This window comes from Salmo salar, chromosome ssa06 (genome assembly GCF_905237065.1).
Source record: "Salmo salar chromosome ssa06, Ssal_v3.1, whole genome shotgun sequence".
NCBI lineage: Eukaryota > Metazoa > Chordata > Actinopteri > Salmoniformes > Salmonidae > Salmo > Salmo salar.
The window spans coordinates 30843982-30863871 of record NC_059447.1 but is presented as its reverse complement, the minus strand read 5'-3'; the positions used below and the strand labels follow the sequence as shown (position 1 = coordinate 30863871).

At 41.5% G+C, this 19890-nt stretch overlaps 1 protein-coding gene across 1 annotated transcript; it reads right to left on the bottom strand.

Annotated features, from left to right (window-relative positions):
* Nucleotides 1-2366: 2366 nt before the first annotated feature.
* LOC106606954 (noggin-3-like) lies at nucleotides 2367-3944 on the bottom strand. Its single transcript, XM_014203451.2, has one exon. It carries the CDS (start codon nucleotides 3433-3435, stop codon nucleotides 2770-2772), a length of 666 nt encoding a protein of 221 aa, XP_014058926.2. The 5' UTR covers nucleotides 3436-3944; the 3' UTR covers nucleotides 2367-2769.
* Nucleotides 3945-19890: the final 15946 nt, after the last annotated feature.

Below are 19890 nucleotides of genomic sequence, written 5' to 3'. Positions count from 1 at the left end.
GGTAGGCCTACAGTTGCATCAGAAATGTATTTTACAATCTGCAGTGTTTGAATTTCCCACTTTAATTACTGAACAAGTAAATACATTATTGCTGCCAGCCAGCATTCTAAATAGCAGCATTGCGACACTGTAGGCCTATAGATTCGTGGAGCAAACGTTAGGCTTAACATGAGAAAATGACCAAATAAAACATGTATTCATTAAAGCAAAGCTATAGGCTACTACAAGCACTAACATTACATAATCTGATAGCCTATTGATAAGCAGCCGCATAGATTTAGCAATTTCAGAACCTCGGACTGTGATCGCTGATACCTAAAATACCTACCCAGGCATTGTAAGATCTGACATGCGTCCAATAGTGTGCAACTGCAGCCCGCAATTCGGGTCGTTCCTGTCGCCCCCCAGCTTGCTTGTTAGAAACACTGTCTGCTAGTTAGTGACACTGTGTGCTAGTTTGCTAGTTAGTTAGCACACTGTGTTGCCCCTGCCTCCCACCTGCTGTGTACTGGAGAAAACGGTGCCCGACAGGTGGGGGAAAAGGGCACTGTCTACCGGTATTGTATCCGCCTACCGCTAGCTACTCCGGTACACAGCAGGTGGGGGCAACACCGTGTGCTTGCGACACAGTATGCTTAGCTAGCCCGCCTTCCGCCTGCTGTGTACATTTTACATTTTACATTTTAGTCATTTAGCAGACGCTCTTATCCAGAGCGACTTACAGTAGTGAATGCATACATTTCATATTTTTTTCCCCCCGTGTACCGGAGTACTCCTTAGGACTAGCTGGCTAAGATAGCTAAGATGGCACACAGTGTCCTTCATACATTTTTTCCCCCGTGTACCGGAGTACTCCTTAGGACTAGCTGGCTAAGATGGCACACAGTGTCCTTCGCTACCGCCTGCCCGAACACCTGCCCTCGCCATTGTCCCCTTTGGCCTCTTCTTCTTCTCTGGGGTTTATCGGCGGTTGCATTACCGTCATCTACTGTACTGGAACGTCCTTGCCTCCCGCATATGTACTGGAATCATAGATTACAAATGTACCAGTAGAAGTATAGTATAAATAGGGGTTCCTGCGGGCTGCAGTTGAGCAGTTGCACCCTTCTCCATATGTCGGCAAAGCCTGGGCAGAGGAACGCGCCCCTTGAATCTGAGGAGTACATTTAGAAACATCATAACCTGGTCATCAGGTGACATCATTATAATGCGTTGCGCCACAAATTAATTACAAATGAAATGCAGATAAACTACAGTCGTCACACTATCTGACTTGAGACAATGGGTCAACCTGGTGTGTGTTTGTATGCAATTTCTCGTATAACAAGCATAGAGGGTGGACTACTGTGTTTATCCTGAACTGACGCAAAAATGGTGGGCTGATTTTGTCTCCTAGAAGCTGAAACTTTTTTCACCTGAGTTAGTAAACTTGATAAGGAACAAAATGAAAGCAGCCAAATATTATTAATCCTTGCACCCTGTTTAAATTCTACAAAAACATAGACATAGAAATAACTTCTATTTGTTCAACTTCAGGTGGAATATTGGCCTCTGCTCACTCTGGAATTCCAGCTCCATTCTAGAGCTCACTCCTGCTGTGTTCCTAATGAGGAGGTGGGTGTTGGAGATGACTCTCTGAGAACTGTCAACAGCTGCTGAAACTATGGATCAATAAATCACTGTTACTTTATCAGCACCTACATTTCTAATGAGTTCGTAAGCTGATAACTGTTTGATGGAGGACAGATGGTTTTACTATGATAGGGTAATTATAGGACTGGTCACTGGTTGATAAAACAAATGTGGGAAAATATCAACACAATTTGAGACTTTGATATATTGTCCAAGGTCACCAAGCATCTTGTTCTCATCAATATTTTAGTTTCAGTTGCTATGAAGCAAAAAAGTAAGATTGTAGAAAAAGCACAAAACTCCCTCCATTTATCCAATAGTGTGCGTGAATGGTGCGCATTTACACATGAATACAAACGCTTAACAATTATGACTCGGGCAATCCTCAACCCGTATCCATTCCTGGGAACCCCAAGTTTTAACAAATATAATTCCGAAGTAAGTCTTGGCCCCAGCTCTATGAAAGTGTATAACTGTGTAAGTAAGTAATCTACTGAGAGCCGCCCATAGGTTACCCATGTATGACCGGTGCACGCTGCTTTACTGAGAGTCTCTTGAACCAGACTGCTTACTTGCGCAAACTACGCGAGACTCCTGAGAGCTTGGTTCAGAGTGAGTGAGTGCGCACACTGTAAACCCTAATTGTGACAGGTGTCATTACTCCATCAAAGGGTTCACCGTGTGTTGAGTTGACAGGTATAGGGGAGATATATATTTTTAAGACAAAATAGAGATTTCATTATTTCAGTGACATTTTATTGTATGAATATAAAGAATAAATAGCAGTTCTCTTAATTTACATGATAAATCGTTGAAATAGGCTACCGATATTCAGCTGTATATCAGCTGCAAGATAACATAATCCACATGAAATCTGAGGTCGATAGAATCGTTTCCATAATGAAAAACAACATGTTTATAAAACGGCACCTATGCGCCATTGATCTTCAATATAAATACAACAAATATAACCAATACTTTCCACAAATACGGTAGACTCTGGTTACACGTAATACTGACTTTTTACAATAACCTATATAATTGAATGGCACCTCATATACATAAAATACATTCCTACATTCGGTAGTGCATACAAAATTACAAAGTCATCATAATTTATACTTGAAAACAGTCATTTCAGTTCGAGCAGGCGCATTTGCATTCGGTTATCATGGGGTATTGAACTGGTATCCAAGTACATTTGAGGCCCCCTTTCTTCTGTATACATCGCCATCTCAATATCGTAAAATGGGTCGAGTTTGCTGGTTTACAGACCATCCCCTCTGGAACCGAACATGATCTTTTGCTTTGACAGTTTCCCACTCTCACATAACGTGGCCAAAATCTGTTGCCGAGGTCGTTCCATGTGTAAATGACGGGACAGAACGAGAATGACCACAGCCACTGCTGCAGCCTCCGTTTAAGTTTTTTACTGGGTTTGTGCTTCTTGCCAAACTGTACGTCAAAATCCATTGCTTTGATTTCATTCGGCATCACTCCACTGGGCTTCTGTTGAATGTCCAAATCGTCAAGCTCATCGTTGCCAGTGTATTTATCCTGTGGTGGTGTAATAGACATCAAGCGACTATCAAAGTCCCCCAATACACTTTTCAGTTCGGTTTCATTGAGGTCTCTCTCTTTTGGGTCAAAGACAGGATCTGGGTCCTCTTTTAATTCCACAAGTGGCAAACTGTCACTCGGGATAGGACGGAGGAGGTAATAATGCTGGCATAGCCCTTCTTCTATTATAAGTCCGAGGGACAACAGCAAGTACATTGCTACAACATGCTGTGATTGATCCATGTCCGTTACGCACAATAAGACAGTATTATAGGATACAGCTAAACAGGTAGGCCTAGGCTACTCTGCAGCGTACAGTTGTGCCCGGTTCTTGCGGAGTGCGCACCGGCTTGAGTAACATCCAGCCAAACTTCACTTATTGAGTGTTGGTGTCCTTAAAATTCACACTGCTTACTCCATAGCAAACGATAATTGATTGAAGATGGTAAAGATGAATAGTCTCTTTCGTAAAACAAATCTAGATATAGGCAGTGTTTCCCTTTTACGCACGAATTCAATATATTGTATGAAATGGCTCTGTGACAGCATCAATGGCATCAGCGGTTTTCATTCTTGTGCGCTTTGACGCGTGATTCCAGTTTCAAGTCCTCCCCTCTGAGGATCGGCATGGTGTTTCGTTTTCTTTTGCAGGACGCTGAGAGAGTAACCTGCTCCCTCTGATATATCCTCCACGGGTTGTGATGTAATTAATATATCCATCTGAATGTGGGTTTGTTGTAGGAGATCCCCGACACCTCCCTCAATCAAGAGGCGGGGATGGGTTAGGGAGAGGAGGGGTCCGTCACTTTGGATTCTGATCGCCCTCTGTCGGAATATCTGACTACTTCTGCTAATTTTCCATTGATATCAGAGGGGGGGTATTAGCTAGAAGGCTGAACAACAATTAGAACTGAATGTGAGAGGCCATAGCCACTACTATTTCTATTCATTTGAGAGGTTAGCCTACTGGCTACCCTGTACAAATACTGCTGATGATTAAAAAAAGGCTTACTAGGTTATAAAACAACAGGATATAGAGATAGTATTTGTCATGAGGAAAAACATGTTAAATACTCTATATAATAGCATCCTTAAATGACACTCATGACACATACACTCTACTCAATAATACCAACACAAAAGGCTTGAAATATTTGGAATTGTTGTGAGCAAGTAGAAGGTAGGGAGAGATCTTATAAAGAACATGACTGAACAAACAACTGTTTATTTTACTAATGAAGAGTGTTCTCTTTGTTGGCAGGGACAATATTTCAGTGTGCAACCATGTCACAGGGAACCTCTCCTTTAACCTTGGCCAAAATAACTCCCAAATAAACAACTCTCACTAAGCAGCAGCCATGGAAAGTATCACCATTTGCAAACCTTTCTACCCTCAAATGCTTGGAGAATCATTCCTTGAAAATAATTTAATGGAAGAACTGACTGGCTGCTACATCAGCCATAAAGCATTTACTTAGATAAATGCATCTCCGTTTCATTTTCAATGAGCTAATTCACACAAGCACTTCTGCGCACAACTCATTTAGTTTATGGTCAAATTATGGTGAAAAGTCTGGAAAAGGTCACGTTTATTTTTATTTTTTGAAACAACAATTGATCTGACTATTCAGGCATTCTTGGGCATTGACAATAAGGCATTGACAAGGTTTAACTTATTGTGACAAACCCCCATGTATCTGAATACCGGTGTTGAAATGCTGCAGCGATAATAGGTAAATACTGATGAATAGATACATAATCATCTACAAGCAATATATTACAATGATTATAACTTTCAATGGTCTAGATACGTGGTAGCATCTATGGAATACTTTAATCTATGCGATGAAATTCATTGGAGAATACAGCTACATTAGAGCCAACAAAGTGACATTTCAATATGGTTCTCATTACATTATGGACTTATTGCCTGCCCTCATTTCATGGTGATAGTTATATATTCACCTTGAAAAGACAGAATACTTTAGACAGACGCCTGCTTAATTTAAGAGTTTTTATTCAGGTAGGCTAAACCAAAGTCAATTTCCTCAGCTAGTAAAACAGCCAACATAATTATCATTTTCAGGGTCTGGTCCTTGAAAGGTACAAAGGCATAACAACTTCTGCTTAATGGATATGCATTCAAAATGAATACCTTTAGGTTCTGCATAGGTCATTGTACCCTTTCCTGCTGGTTTCTCATTTAGTGAGGCAAACCAGACCACTCTCTTGGCAGGCACCTTATTTTTTATTTTTATTTAACCTTTATTTAACTAGGCAAGTCAGTAAAGAACAAATTCTTATTTACAATGACGGCCTACCCTGGCTAAACCCTAACAACGCTGGGCCAATTGTGCGCCACCCTATAGGACTCCCAATGACAGCCAGTTGTGATATAGCTTGGAATTGAACCCGGGTCTGTAGAGACACCTCTAACACTGAGATGCAGTGCCTTAGACCACTGCGCTACTCAAGAGCCCTTAAACATAGGCACCAAGAAAAGGCCAGCTTAGTTAAACCATTAAAAACACACTAAGAGTGATTAAGAATGGACCTAGACTTTCCAGTGTCATTTCAACTTTGCTTTTATTGTGGTTGTATTCAATTATTACTTTCTCCTACAGTTGAAGTCGGAAGTTTACATACACCTTAGCCAAATACATTTAAACTCAGTTTTTCACACTTCCTGACATTTAATCCTAGTAAAAATTCCCTGTCTTAGGTCAGTTAGAATCACCACTTTATTTTAAGAATGTGAAATGTCAGAATAATAGTAGAGAGAATGATTTATTTCAGCTTTTATTTCTTTCATCACATTCCCAGTGGGTCAGAAGTTTACATACACTCAATTAGCATTTGGTAGCATTGCCTTTAAATTGTTTAACTTGGGTCAAACGTTTCGGGTAGCCTTCCACAAGCTTCCCACAATAAGTTGGGTGAATTTTGGCCCATTCCTCCTGACAGAGCTGGTGTAACTGAGTCCGGTTTGCAGGCCTCCTTGCTCGCACACACTTTTTCATTTCTGCCCACAAATGTTCTATAGGATTGAGGTCAGGGCTTTGTGATGGCCACTCCAATAACTTGACTTTGTTGTCCTTAAGCCATTTTGCCACAACTTTGGAAGTATGATTGGGGTCATTGTCCATTTGGAAGACCCATTTGCGACCAAGCTTTAACTTCCTGACTGATGTCTTGAGATCTTGCTTCAATATATCCACATCATTTTCCATCCTCATGATGCCATCTATTTTGTGAAGTGCACCAGTCCTTCCTGCAGCAAAGCACCCCCACAACATGATGCTGCCACCCCCGTGCTTCATGGTTGGGATGGTGTTCTTCGGCTTGCAAGCATCCCCCTTTTTCCTCCAAACATAATGATGGTCATCACAGCCAAACAGTTTTATTTTTGTTTCATCAAACCAGAGAACATTTCTCCAAATGGTAAGATCTTAGTCCCCATGTGCATTTGCAAACCGTAGTCTGGCTTTTTTATGGTGGTTTTGGAGCAGTGGCATCTTCCTTGCTGAGCGGCCTTTCAGGTTATGTCGATATAGGATTCGTTTTACTGTGGATATAGATACTTTTGTACCTGTTTCCTCCAGCATCTTCATAAGGTCCTTTGCTGTTGTTCTGGGATTGATTTGCACTTTTCGCACCAAAGTATGTTCATCTCTAGGAGACAGAACGCGTCTCCTTCCTGAGCGGTATGACGGCTGCGTGGTCCCGTGGTGTTTATACTTGCGTACTATTGTTTGTACAGATGAACGTGGTACCTTTAGGCGTTTGGAAATTGCTCCCAAGGATGAACCAGACTTGTGGAGGTCTACCATTTTTTTCTGAGGTCTTGGCTGATTTCTTTTGATTTTCTCATGATGTCAACCAAAGAGGCACTGAGTTTGAAGGTAGGCCTTGAAATACTTCCACAGGTACACCTCCAATTGACTCAAATTATGTCAATTAGCCTATCAGAAGCTTCTAAAGCCATGACATAATTTTCTGGAATTTTCCAGGCTGTTTAAAGGCACAGTCAACTTAGTGTATGTAAACTTCTGACCCACTGGAATTGTGATACAGTGAATTATAAGTGAAATAATCTGTCTGTAAACAATTGTTGGAAAACTTACTTGTGTCATGCACAAAGTAGATGTCCTAACCGACTTGCCAAAACTATAGTTTGTTAACAAGAAATGTGTGGAGTGGTTGAAAAACACGTTTTAATGACTCTAACCTAAGTGTATGTAAACTACCGACTTCAACTGTATTAAGTTATTGAGATTTGTTATGAATATAATGGACATAGGTTTTCCAGTTACTGCATTAGTTACACTTTTACCTCAGTTGACTGTTGATAACAAAGATTAACTGAAAGCATAAGACAAGAAAAAACTATGTTATTCTCTGTACAATGACAAAGTTTAAGCATTTTCTTGCTGTTTCAGAGTAAACTGTATTATTCATGTAGGACATGAATCAAAATGTGCATTCTGATAGTACTAGATCAGTGTTTTTTTTTTTTTTTTACTGATGACTGTTTACTGTGTTTGCTTGAATAGGACCCACAGCAAGAATGATCAGTATGCTCAACACAGAAGTGGTCTAAGTCAGAGCACCTCACAACCGATAGACAATACAATCTCTTGACATTCCCTCTCAACCGGTGGGGGGGGAAATTGTGTAGTCTACACTGGAGGCGATGGTGGGGGGCACAGATAGTTGTCATAACTGATGGAAACAGTGTGTGGTTTCAATAAAATGAAATTGTCTCAGCAAACAGTCCATTTCACGTGGCGCGCTTCCGACACAGCACCTTTCACACGGTTTATTTCGCGCAATCCCATTTTCACACTCCAGGCTAATTGAGGCCACATTGCCGCTGAGTAAACACAGACATGAAATGGGTGCCATTTTCTTTACTCTGGCACTCTGGTGGTGTGCAATTTGGTAGTTTGTTTAGAACTTTTTCCATGTTCCTCCTGCGATCCAAGAGCCCACAATCACAATAATCACACTTACTATGTGCTTTATCTCAACAAATTGCTAGGTTTCACTAGAGCAAGGTGAGATCTTTCCTCACAATGTTAAGCATTATCGTAGATGGTGTTCTTTCACGTCAAACAAGGCCACTCTACTGCTCGAGCAAAGCCGTTAGAGTTTACAACACCAATCATTTGTCTAGATCAGATCTTCACAACTACAGGTTTTATGTAGTATACAGATGTCAATCCTATTTCCGTTAATCTATTATCATAAATATCCAGTTATGTAGTCGTTATACATTACCATGCATGGAAAATACTGTTCTTTGAAGGCACAGAACCGTTAAAAAAAATATATAATTTGTTTAATTACAGAGAAAATTGGTAGACACATTTTGCCCGAGTCATTACTTGCCATTGACTGCATGAAAATGTGTCTAAAGCACGTTAGAAAACGCTCTAAAACACTCCACACCAACTCCTATTACATCACAATCCCATTCTGAATCAGGTCTCTACACCCAATTCTTGCTATTTTTTTCCACTGTCCCATAAATCCATATTTGCATATTTTTCTGTTGTTGTTATAAACAGCATCATTCAAACATGGATTTATGGCACAGTGGAATGTTTTTAGTGCAGAGACATCATTCCGAATGGGATTCTGATGTAATATGAGTTGGTTTGGAGTGTTTTAGAGTGTTTTCTAATATGCTTTAGACATATTTGCATATTGCATCATAATCAATGCCAAGTGATGACTCAGAAAAATGTGACAACCAATTTTCACTGTAAAGAAACAAAATATCAACTACAAGAACAGAAAGAGTGAAAATAAGGCCAGATGGGTGAACTTCCCCTTTAACAGGCTCTTTAATTAGCAGCTAGCCTTGTTTTCCCACAGGTTGTGGAGTCGAGGCATCACACTGTTGTGTGTGTTCATTTCTTTTCATCCCATAAAGTTTTCATAGACAATAGCATTTTATCCAAACAGAGTAATTAACCAGAATATAAACACTGGGCTATTTCAATCTCCGAACTGCCCTCGCTAGCTATTCAGACAAATTACTTAACATAATGTCTATTTGGGATTCAAAACAAATAGAGTACTTTTACACAGTTAGTTTGGGCCTGTACAATGAAATCGTTAAGAAATTATGAAAGGCAGTTGTGTCATTATTTCCAGAAATGATCAATAAAATAAAGAAACTGATGCACAGATTTGGCACTTTGACCAAGATACGGGCCTGGGAAAATGATAATACAGTATTGTAGGCCTACTTATAATCTAAAGCAAGCTCAATACCTCATATGTCAACTAACATATTACATCAGAGCGTCATGGATGGTGGAGGGCTTAAGGTTTCATTGAGCTCAGGAGGTGAGCATGAACTCATATGTCATCCAGTGTAACAGTGTCCTCAGCTGAGACGGAGGAGGACCGATGGTTCTAACAAGCCAGTTACACAGCAAGTGCACTGGGCTGTGATGCAGCCCGAAGGCAGTGGTCAGCTCTCAGATAGCAGCCCCTTTAGCATATGAAAAATAAATACTTTGGCTTTTGATTGATGATTCAGCAGTTCATCAATCCACCATGTCACAGTAATGGAGCGTGAACAACAGCACAGAGAGACGGTGGGCATCCACTGCGGCTGCCAAGATATTTAGCACACGTCAAAGACGGCTTTTCAGCACCACCAAAGCCAGCGTGGTGATCCCATGTAGTAATCAAGGTGGATTTACACGGTTCATCAGGACAAAGCTGCAGATGCGCAGCCAGAGCCTCCTCTATGAACTAACAGGCTGGGGGAGTTGGAGACAGGATGGGGAGCCAGCCGAGGGGGATCCCGGTGTCTCAACCTATAACACAGGGTGCTGTGTTTGCCACCCACCCCCTTGGTCTCTCAGACTCTCAGCTCCAAATTCACACATCATAAATCAAGATGACCTGTCCTTACATTAATGAATCCCTCTCTTTGCTTTATAGTGGTGCTTTTGCAGCATTGCTAGGATTCATTTCATGGATGTATTCACTCCCTGATAACTTGCTGGGGTGGCAGGTAGCCTAGTGGTTAGAGTGTTGGGCCAGTAACCGAAAGGTTGCTAGATCAAACCCCCGAGCTGGTAAAAATCTGTCGTTCTGCCCCTGAACAAGGCAGTTAACCCACTGTTCCTAGGCTGTCATTGTAAATAAGAATTTGTTCTTAATGGACTTGCCTAGTTAAATAAAAGTAGATACAAGTCTGCTATAGCAGATAATCTGTTGATCATCAAAGCTGAAACATGTCTGAGTAGAAATGAAAAGATCCATACCAGGCTTCATATTTCCATTTGGTAATATTTTGAATATATCATGAGAGGCGCTATGTACTAAGAAAATATGAGCCGTAATTGTCCAATGTCTATTTCTGTACTGAATAAGTATTTGAAGTGTTTTGTTTGTGAAATAAGGCTGTTCCCTCTCTGTGGGAGGTACTTTTCAGTCCACAACATGGAAAAAATAATCAACTCTTGATTTTCTTTGTGTAAATAAATAAGGTCGTTTAAACGAAAATCTGTAATACAGTATAGTTTGTGTGAGGCTTGCACAGCTCCCTGTGACATCATCAGTGTTGGTTGACCCATGAGCAGATGAGTGATGCACACAGTTTTTTCTCTCCTCTTCTCAAAGTCATGTTTAGTACAGCAACTCTTTCTCTACCTCTCCCTCTTTCACTGGGGGGCGTTTGGTAATGAAGCAAGTGTTTCTATGCATTGCGAAGGGCTGTCAGCTCTGCACACAGCAGACCTCTTTCACCTGCCGCAGCCAGGAGGGTTGGACAGCGGGCGTTGAGCCAGCCTGGCCCGCCAGCAGCAGGCCCCTGCCTCCACCTATGGATGGCCAGCTCAGTGACTTACACAGCCTCTTCCCAGGGGTGGCATGTCCAGTTGTGTACAGAGGGTTGGTGCTAATTGAAAGTTGGCAGTGGAATTAAAGCCAGTTCAATGTCTGTACTTTATATTTCTAAACACCTGGTCTTGGTCTTGGTACCATATGAAGCGTTAACATTAGTACTGAAATACAACTATTATAATGATCTCTCTTAAGCTAAGAATAAGGACTTTACCACTGTTTTGTTAGGACTGTAAAATGTATCAATGGAATGACGTTTGTTTTGATAGCAAGAGTCTTCTAAGGCGGTCCTTTCCAGTAGTGAGATTGAGATAGGAGACCCTGCTCTTGACGAGGCCAGACTCAAGAACAGAGAAGTGAAAAAGGAGAGGAAGGCAGTGAGAGGGAGACAGACAGCAGAGGAGGGGGAGTGTGCTGGGGGCTTGGGCAGCAGCTACAGAAGGAGTTAAAGTGAGACAGTAAAGTGAATCCAGATGGGCTGTTATTATTAATATCTCTGGCTGATGAATGGGAAGGTAAAATTACAGGCGCCAGCCAGGGAGGCCCCACGCGCTGCCCTGCCACCCAGGCGCATCCCAGCTCACCTCACCTTCGCGGCTCCAGCGCTAGCCTAGCGTCATGCTCCCTGTGATTCGCAACGGCAGGCAGACGCTCCGAAGGCCTCCACGTGGCTTCAACACGTCACACAGGCAAAGAGAGCAACAGCCTTAACCCCAAATCAATCTTTCATTTCAAAACATTGAACACCGTGATTTATATTAAAATGGAATCATCTGAGAGGTAGATGATCCTAAGCATGGTGAGGCATGAGGAGGACCAGACACAAATCTGTAGTAACAGACACCGGCGGGTAGCAAGTTACTGCAGAAAGGGGCTAAAGAACTGAGGCTGAGATTTAAACAAGCACCCTTTAACGATAAAAGCTAAGACTTCCACTTCATTGCCTTTGAAATCCAACTGAGAAAGCCTTACACCTCTGGTTTGTACTGTAGGAAATCTATAATCTCTACTAAATGGCTTTATTGGTACTATTGGCTCTTCCCACCTCTCTTTCTCACACCGTTTGCCTTTGAATTGGTGTTGATCTATTGTGGCCATGTAAAGTGGTAACAAACAGACACAGAGAGGGCAGATTTCATAGGGTGAGTTCTATGGAGGCAGGACCTCTCTCACTCAGCCCATCATCATAAAAAATGACACCAGACAGGGCAATTTATGACAAGTCCCTACTGCGGTTTAATCAAAACCTAGAATGCCAGAGTCATTCCTGAGGGCTGGCTGGCTGCTGGAGTGTGGATCTGTCAGCTCAGCTCACCGCTCTGTCACAGTAGTTGTTTACGGGAGCAGCAGGAGAGCCCAGAGAGGAGGGGGAGGTTGCTCCTGAAAGACTGACACAAGGGGAACTGGCGGGTGAAGCAGAAGGGGAGAAGAGGGAGGGACAGGGGGGGTTGAGAAACGAGTGTAAATCCAGCAGGGGAGATGGAGCCTGGTTGGCTGCAGGGGCTGTTGTTTTAACCATCAGGGGAGTCCCTCTCGGGTTGCTGTCCCCCAGCTGTCCTGGGAGAGATCACAGCGAGCCTCCCTGTCACTGTCTGCTCCCTGCACCCTGCATGGGGCCCCCATCTCTCCACATCACAGCTTAGAAAAATGCCTCATGCGGTCTTACTTTCCCCCTTTGTGCATTTTCAGCACAGGGATGCCAGACAAATTATGCTCAATGACTAGCAGTGAGGAATGGCTGTTTTGTTGCTACTGCCAAGAGTGCTATACAGTATGCAAACGTCAGGGCACACCCCTATCCCCGCCCCCCTCTTATAACCTGCCCCGTGGTGTTGAATACACTAAGTAGTAGAGAGCTGAGAGACAGACTGGACATGGTTTGGGCGTTTATCATGGAGGGCGGTGTCGCTGTGCACACCAGGGAGAGCAGATTGTATGGGGCTATTCTCCACGGTATAGAGGAAGAAGCCCTCAAAAGCACTCCACTCTCCCCTGCTGAACCACAGGCAGAGAGACAGCACCTCTGTCTCCAGACAGAACTGAACCAATAGCTACATGAATAATGGCCACTGAAACATGTCGTATTATTGTACAATCATACAATCATTTTAAAGTCCGTAATATGAATTGAATCTAATTTCTATTTTTTATCACCTTCTTCTGTTTCAGTTTAATAAACTTAAACCAGTGTATGGATGACCATAACTTTAATGGGTCCAATGTGATGTAACATTTACGATGGGTGTATCATGACCAGGATTGAATCCTCTACAATGGCAGTGAATTAGTGAGAACAATTCCAACAGGAAAATGTTAATTGATTTCAGATTAATGTACTGTAACTGAGACTTGTGGGTCAGACTCTAAAGCAATTTTAAGGTTGGATTTCTAGTCTGAAAAACGAGCAGACCTTTTGAAATGGCTGGAGTCAGTCTGATTAGACTACTCCCCAAGGAGAAATTTCCACCCTTCCTCCACTAATATCATGTTTGTATTTAATGTAATATGCTCTCTGTAAGAGATGATGTTTCAGAGCTATATACATTACCAAATTATATAAACATTTAACATTTACCAGCTCATATTTTAATGCAATGCAGAAAGACTAGTTCACAAAACTAGCACAAAGTGTTATTTTGGTAAAGGCAAATCTAGACTGATAGATGAACTGCTGTTTTGCGACATGGTGATTCAAGATGTAAGGACAGATTGTCATCAAGGTCCAGTGATCAAAAGAGACACAGAGATCAGCAGGACAGTTCACCAGACTGTTCACCATACATGTTTTACAGGACCGACACATATGATCTTTCACCTCATCCCCTCATGGTGTTTGGAAGACAGTCTAAATTAACACATTTACACGTGACTTAAAATGTGTTAGTTTACGTTAAGTATACATCTTTCACCAGGTGGAGTAAATCCAGAAGCTCGGTCAGATAGTAAGCTTTGGGGATCAAAGAAATTCTCTGTCAGCATGGCTGTTTGACTGTGAAGCCTCACTTGTACCCCTGAATAGAGGGAATCCTCTATGAGATACAGACAGAGAGGGGATCAGTGGTCGGCTCAGGGAGGGGAAGAGGGGGTTGAACGCAAACAGCCCACTGCCAGTGTGATATATGTTTAAGACCATTGGGTGTAGAGCAGAGACACCCAGCTTAAGATCTTTAACTTGTCTCAGGAACCAGGATGGTCGATCCCTGCCGACTCCGTGATTCAAGCTGTTGCGTTATTAAAGAAAAACAAAACCATGGTAAAACGCCCATATGAAGGCTAAGGAGAAAGAGCTTTCTGTCTGCTTGCAAATCTGTAGTCATAGAAATCAATATTTTTTTCTTCCTATTGCAGGAAAATATATGATTGCATGATATGTTGTTTAAAGGAGACGTAACATTTTAACTCAATTTGAGACCCTCTCTAAAACAACAAAATGATCTTTAACAGTCTATAAATGTTTGTATAACTGTCTGTCTGAATCTCATATCTTGCATAATCCTGTACATCCTTAGCTAGCTATATTTTGAAGGGCTGAATTATGTAACCTCTGTCAGGGGTTCTATTGCACAAACCTGGCAGTAGGTCTATCAAAGTATGTTCTGTCTGGAAGTATTGAATGTCAATGATGTCAATACATTTATTCTGCCATCAGCTTAATCATTTTTGCCAATGTCTTTTCAAGTCATACTCTGGGGTGTGATCAAGACAACCTAGAAAATCAGCTCGGTTTGGGGGCAATATTGGTTTGAGTATAGGAAGTAAGAAAATACAGGCTGAGAGAGAGATACCCTGGGCTCTGACAGACCATGTTTAAACACCAGTCCGACACCAGCCCAGCTCCGCAGTGTGACTGAAACTCTGACTCGACACGCTGTAACATTTAATTAGGAGTCACTCGGATTACCTGTGCAGCCAGTCCAGAGACTCAGCTGAGAGGCTCCCTCACCAGGAGAGGACTGAAAGACCACCCAATCCCTCAAGAGCACGTCTTGTGTTGTTTCTGTAAATTATTTTAATAGCAGGGGACTGGGCTTTGTAGAGGGGGTCAGGTCTGGGTGGGTTGACTGAGTCTGACGAGGTACGCCACCCGTTGACAGACAGTGGCTGGGTATTTCATACACCTACCTCATTCATTCATATCAATGTTTTATCAAACTGAAATAGAAAATCTATATAGAATTTCTGCATCAACAAACAGATTTGGCTGGTGAGGACAGATGAGCGAGTGTGATGGGTGAATGGAGCTGGGTGGAGGGCCCTGTGGTAGGGTTGTTAATATTGTCTTTATTAATCTGATCAGGCAGAAACCCATTACCACATTGACTTACATAACTTATGTTATATTTTCTTTAACAGAGCTGGATATATACCTTCGTTTCTTGAGTCCTGTTAGGACTTGGGATCCTCTCCACCCAAAGAGCTGACAGTTGGGTTCCAGTCTGGCGTTGGCACTGAGAGGGAGCCTGGGGTGCTGGGGGCTCCAAGGAGATGACAATGAGTGATGTGCGGCTGGTCACTCAGACACACGGCTTGGCGTCTCCCAAGACCTTAGAAAGAGAACAAACAGAGAGGTCAGACAAAACAAAGTGCTGTCCATCCTTGTCTCTCAGAACCCTACAAAGACCAAAGCATCACAGGCAAAGCTGGTCCCCAGGTCATTTTAAATCCAGCTCAGAGAGGGGACAAGTAGAGACTAAACGGCTGTGTAGGCTGAGATAATGAGATTGCCATTAGATTTAGATTTTAATTATAGACATTACAACATATTGATATTTAGGTGCAACACTATTGAGACACATACCATGTTTATGAGAGGCTGTCCTCTGGTTGGTCGGGTCTCTAGGTTTTCTGTTCCCTAATGGTGACATTAGATATCTCAATGTGTATCACTATTGATGTAAGTGTGGTTGCACCAAGTCCAGCAGTAATCAGCTGCACTGCACCACATTCCACAGGGGCAGCATCACACTATGTTTTCCTAAGGAAATGGGTTCATCATAAGTCATCATACTAACTGCCACATCATACAAAACAGCCCTTTGCCAATTTGTCCAGCTGCCAACCTTTTCAACATTAATTAACCGACATGTTGAAAAAACTGTCCAGCATAACATCAATCTCAACGGAACTTCATGTCAAAGGTTTATGTAACGAATAATCCGTAAAGAGATTCTCTCCAAAGCAGTGAGTTAACATCTTTCTGAAAGATACATTCTTATGAATCCTTTTCTTTCACTATTGTTTTAAATGGGTAAATCTTCTGATGTAGTAGTACATTATCACAGCCCTTCTGCTCAGATTATTGGTTAACTGAACAGCGCTACGAGTGGCAGCCAGCCAGCAGGTGGCAGTCTTATCAGGAAAGCCAAGTGAGACTTGACTTGATACAGGACAGTCAACTTTCTGATGGTTTAGAGTCTCGCCACGGCACTCTGATTACACCCGAATAAGCAACCTCCTTTACAGAATACACTCTACTGCACACAGTCAAACAGAACAATAAAGGAACTGTCCTGGAACATATCGCAGGGGAACAGCCAAGGTCATTTTCCGTGTTGAATTACTGTATTTAAAAACAATTGTGAAACCACATGTTCAAATATACATAATTTGAACTAAATATTGTTGGAATTTCTAAATAGAGGGCTTTATGTTGCATAGATCTGTCATGGACATTATATAACTAGCTCAAACCATATGTACCAAGCATTTGCTCAATGTGAAGGACTGAGAATGTTTAATATCATCTGATTCTGACTCGTTTTCTTTCCAGCACCACAGTGAGACATCTGTCTGACTAGCTTTGTTCATTCTGATAGACAGATACATTAAAAGGCTTTTGTAATTGTGACAGTAAAAGGTCAATTTTCCGATTCCTCTGAATGTCGACTACATTGAATAATATGCTGTAATCTGTGTTACAGAGGTCTCATTAAACTATCCACAAGAGCCAGACAAAGGTCAGTAACTCACAAGACTGATATGCTTGACATAATATGCCCCCAAAAATGTAATGGACTGCTTTCAACATCTAGTAGTAGGCATATACAGTATAACAACTTACCTCAGGTTACCTCTGAGAAGCACTGTCTATATGTGCAGGACACAAAATGATACATTTTCCCCCCTTCAACAAATGAGACGTCTAGATAAATTGGTTCAGTCTCACATTCAGAGAGGTATTTGAAGGGACTAGCATATTGCTCTCAAAATATTTGTACAGTTAAATCTGTGAGTGAGTATATATCCTCATTTTGACACTGGTGCATAGCAATGTGGAGCTAAAACACACTGCAACATGTGGAATCATCCCACGCAAGAACCATGGCACCAGACCTATTCAGACAGCTTTAATGGCAAGCTCTGTGAGAATCCACTCTGGGCTTAAATTCCTTCCAGTATTTGTGAGAGTGCTTAATAACTGTAGAATTAAACTAATTACAAACACAATGTTATGGCGACAGAGCAGATAGATGCCAGGCTTTAAACCCTGAGAATCTGCACCTATCTCTGATTAGAAAAACAAGCTTACAAACTATGGTCTTAGTGGGAGGATTAAGTTGGATGCAAAGAAAGAAAGAAAGAAAGAAAGAAAGAAAGAAAGAAAGAAAGAAAGAAAGAAAGAAAGAAAGAAAGAAAGAAAGAAAGAAAGAAAGAAAGAAAGAAAGAAAGAAAGAAAGAAAGAGAGAAAGAAAGAGAGAAAGAAAGAGAGAAAGAAAGAGAGAAAGAAAGAGAGAAAGAAAGAAAGAATGATATTCAGGAGGTCTGATATGTCTATAGCAGAAACTAACCATGAAACACAAACAAAATGCTCATGTGCAGTATGGTAAAGTGAACGTTATTTTTCCAGGAAAAGTGAAAGAGACAGAATTTCCGTTGCTATGGCTGCAGCCCTTAAACACTTCCAGTTCCCTGGTATGTGTGAATTCAAGGGCAAAGCTGTAATGAACAGTGGCTTTAATGACACTGCAAGATGTGCGCTTGCCACAGTGTGTATTACTACAGTTAACTGGGGCTGTAATGAGATAGTCTTTCAGGCATCAGTCTGAGAGGAGACAGACAAAGAGCAGGGTTCAATCATATCTAAGTGCATTAATCAGGGAGAGAGAGAGGAGATAGTCACTACTGGTTATTACTGCTGCTGCTGTAGCCACACCAGGTCAGCCCAGGTGGGGGAGAGGCTCTTTACTGCATTCATCATTTCAGACAATGAAATCAAAACAATACATCAAATCTATATATTGGCAGCCACGGGTTTAACATTCATAGATTTGGTCATTTTAGAGGAAAGACAAGTACGGTTTTAACAATATGAATGAAGTCTGTAGTTACTTACTCAGGTGAATTCTATATTTGACTAAGGACAGTTAGTTGTACGTATGCTGTAAAAGACAGAACAGGACAGTAATACTGTCTGAATGGTTGTCTGTCCACTACCAACACTGTTGTTTGTGGAACCAGAGGGTACGAGGCCTGCTGGTCTTTGATTCTGGGAATGCGTAAATCAGCCTATAGACTGAGACATTTCATTTGTGGTATTTATTTTGTTTATTGGTCCCTAAATGGCCCCATCCATCTCTGACCAAGACAGGGTTGGTTTTGATTGGGAATTTGCTGTTAAGAAGTTTATAGAATAACACTTAAGTTCACAGATGGGTTTACTGATGGTTACTCAAAGGTGTTATTACCTATGCATAGCACTCCTTCATCATGTCAGCCACTACAGTCAAGTACAATCCTCAGAAACCAATGGGGTCCATTTAAGCAAACCACTATTCACGACTCATACCAACATGCCAAAATCATTAAGTCCATTTAAAACGCCATCTACTGAAAGTGTATGCCACAGAGAAAAAACACTGTACATTATGTTGTCGTATGAAGAACTTGTGAAGTAAAGAATTTACGTTGTTTCGACATGCTGCACAATTTCTCCATCAGAGACCAATTCTAACCACAATATTTATTCGATGTGGTAAATCTGCATTCTATTGATTACAGTGATAAATCATTATCTTGCAGGTTTAACTCATATTTCTTTACTAACTTACTTCTAAAAATAGTTATCTCTTTCTAAATGGAAATCAAGCAAAGAAATGTAGGAATTCATTTTTAAAACACTCACATTAGTGTTTATCAGGTCTCATCTTTTTTTTCCACAAAAGGTTTTTACTATTGTTTAAACCAAACAATCACCTACGCCAAAACTGCACTCCAAGCAAAGCACTTGACTTGTACAAATCATTCCATCTATCATTCCTAAGTAAACAGGTCTTTGCATTACATGCATTTTTTAGCAGAAATCCTTATTTTCTGGATGGTTTGCACATTCTGTCACTTATTCATGCCATCTACTTCCTCAGTGCTCTAGTACTATTCTGCTCTATGTGGTCTGCAGGCAGCTGTAGTCAAGCAAAAACAGTCATCTCTTCTTCTGCCAGAGGGGTAATGACATAATAGGAGGTATCAGGTCCCAGAGGAGTTTCATTAAATGGAATTTAGAAGAAGAGCCAGAGTGATAAAACAGAAGAGGGGATAATCAGTAATCACTCGAAATGTTTGCAATCAGACATTTGCCAAATTTATATTTTGTGGGTTCAATTCTTTTGAAAAGAGCAATGGAGAAAATAACTGGACATTTTCACGATAGTAGTGGTGGTAGTCCTCAACAACTCCTTAATGAAGAGAGCAGCCAATAGAGCCTCTGTAGTTAGGCTACCAGAGCTGAGGAGAGCTTGCATGCCCCCTTTTGGCTCTTTGGGGAAGAATGGTCATCATCTAGATTCAGAGGAGGGTCACCAATCTGAGAGAGAATGCAGATGCTGCTTCTCC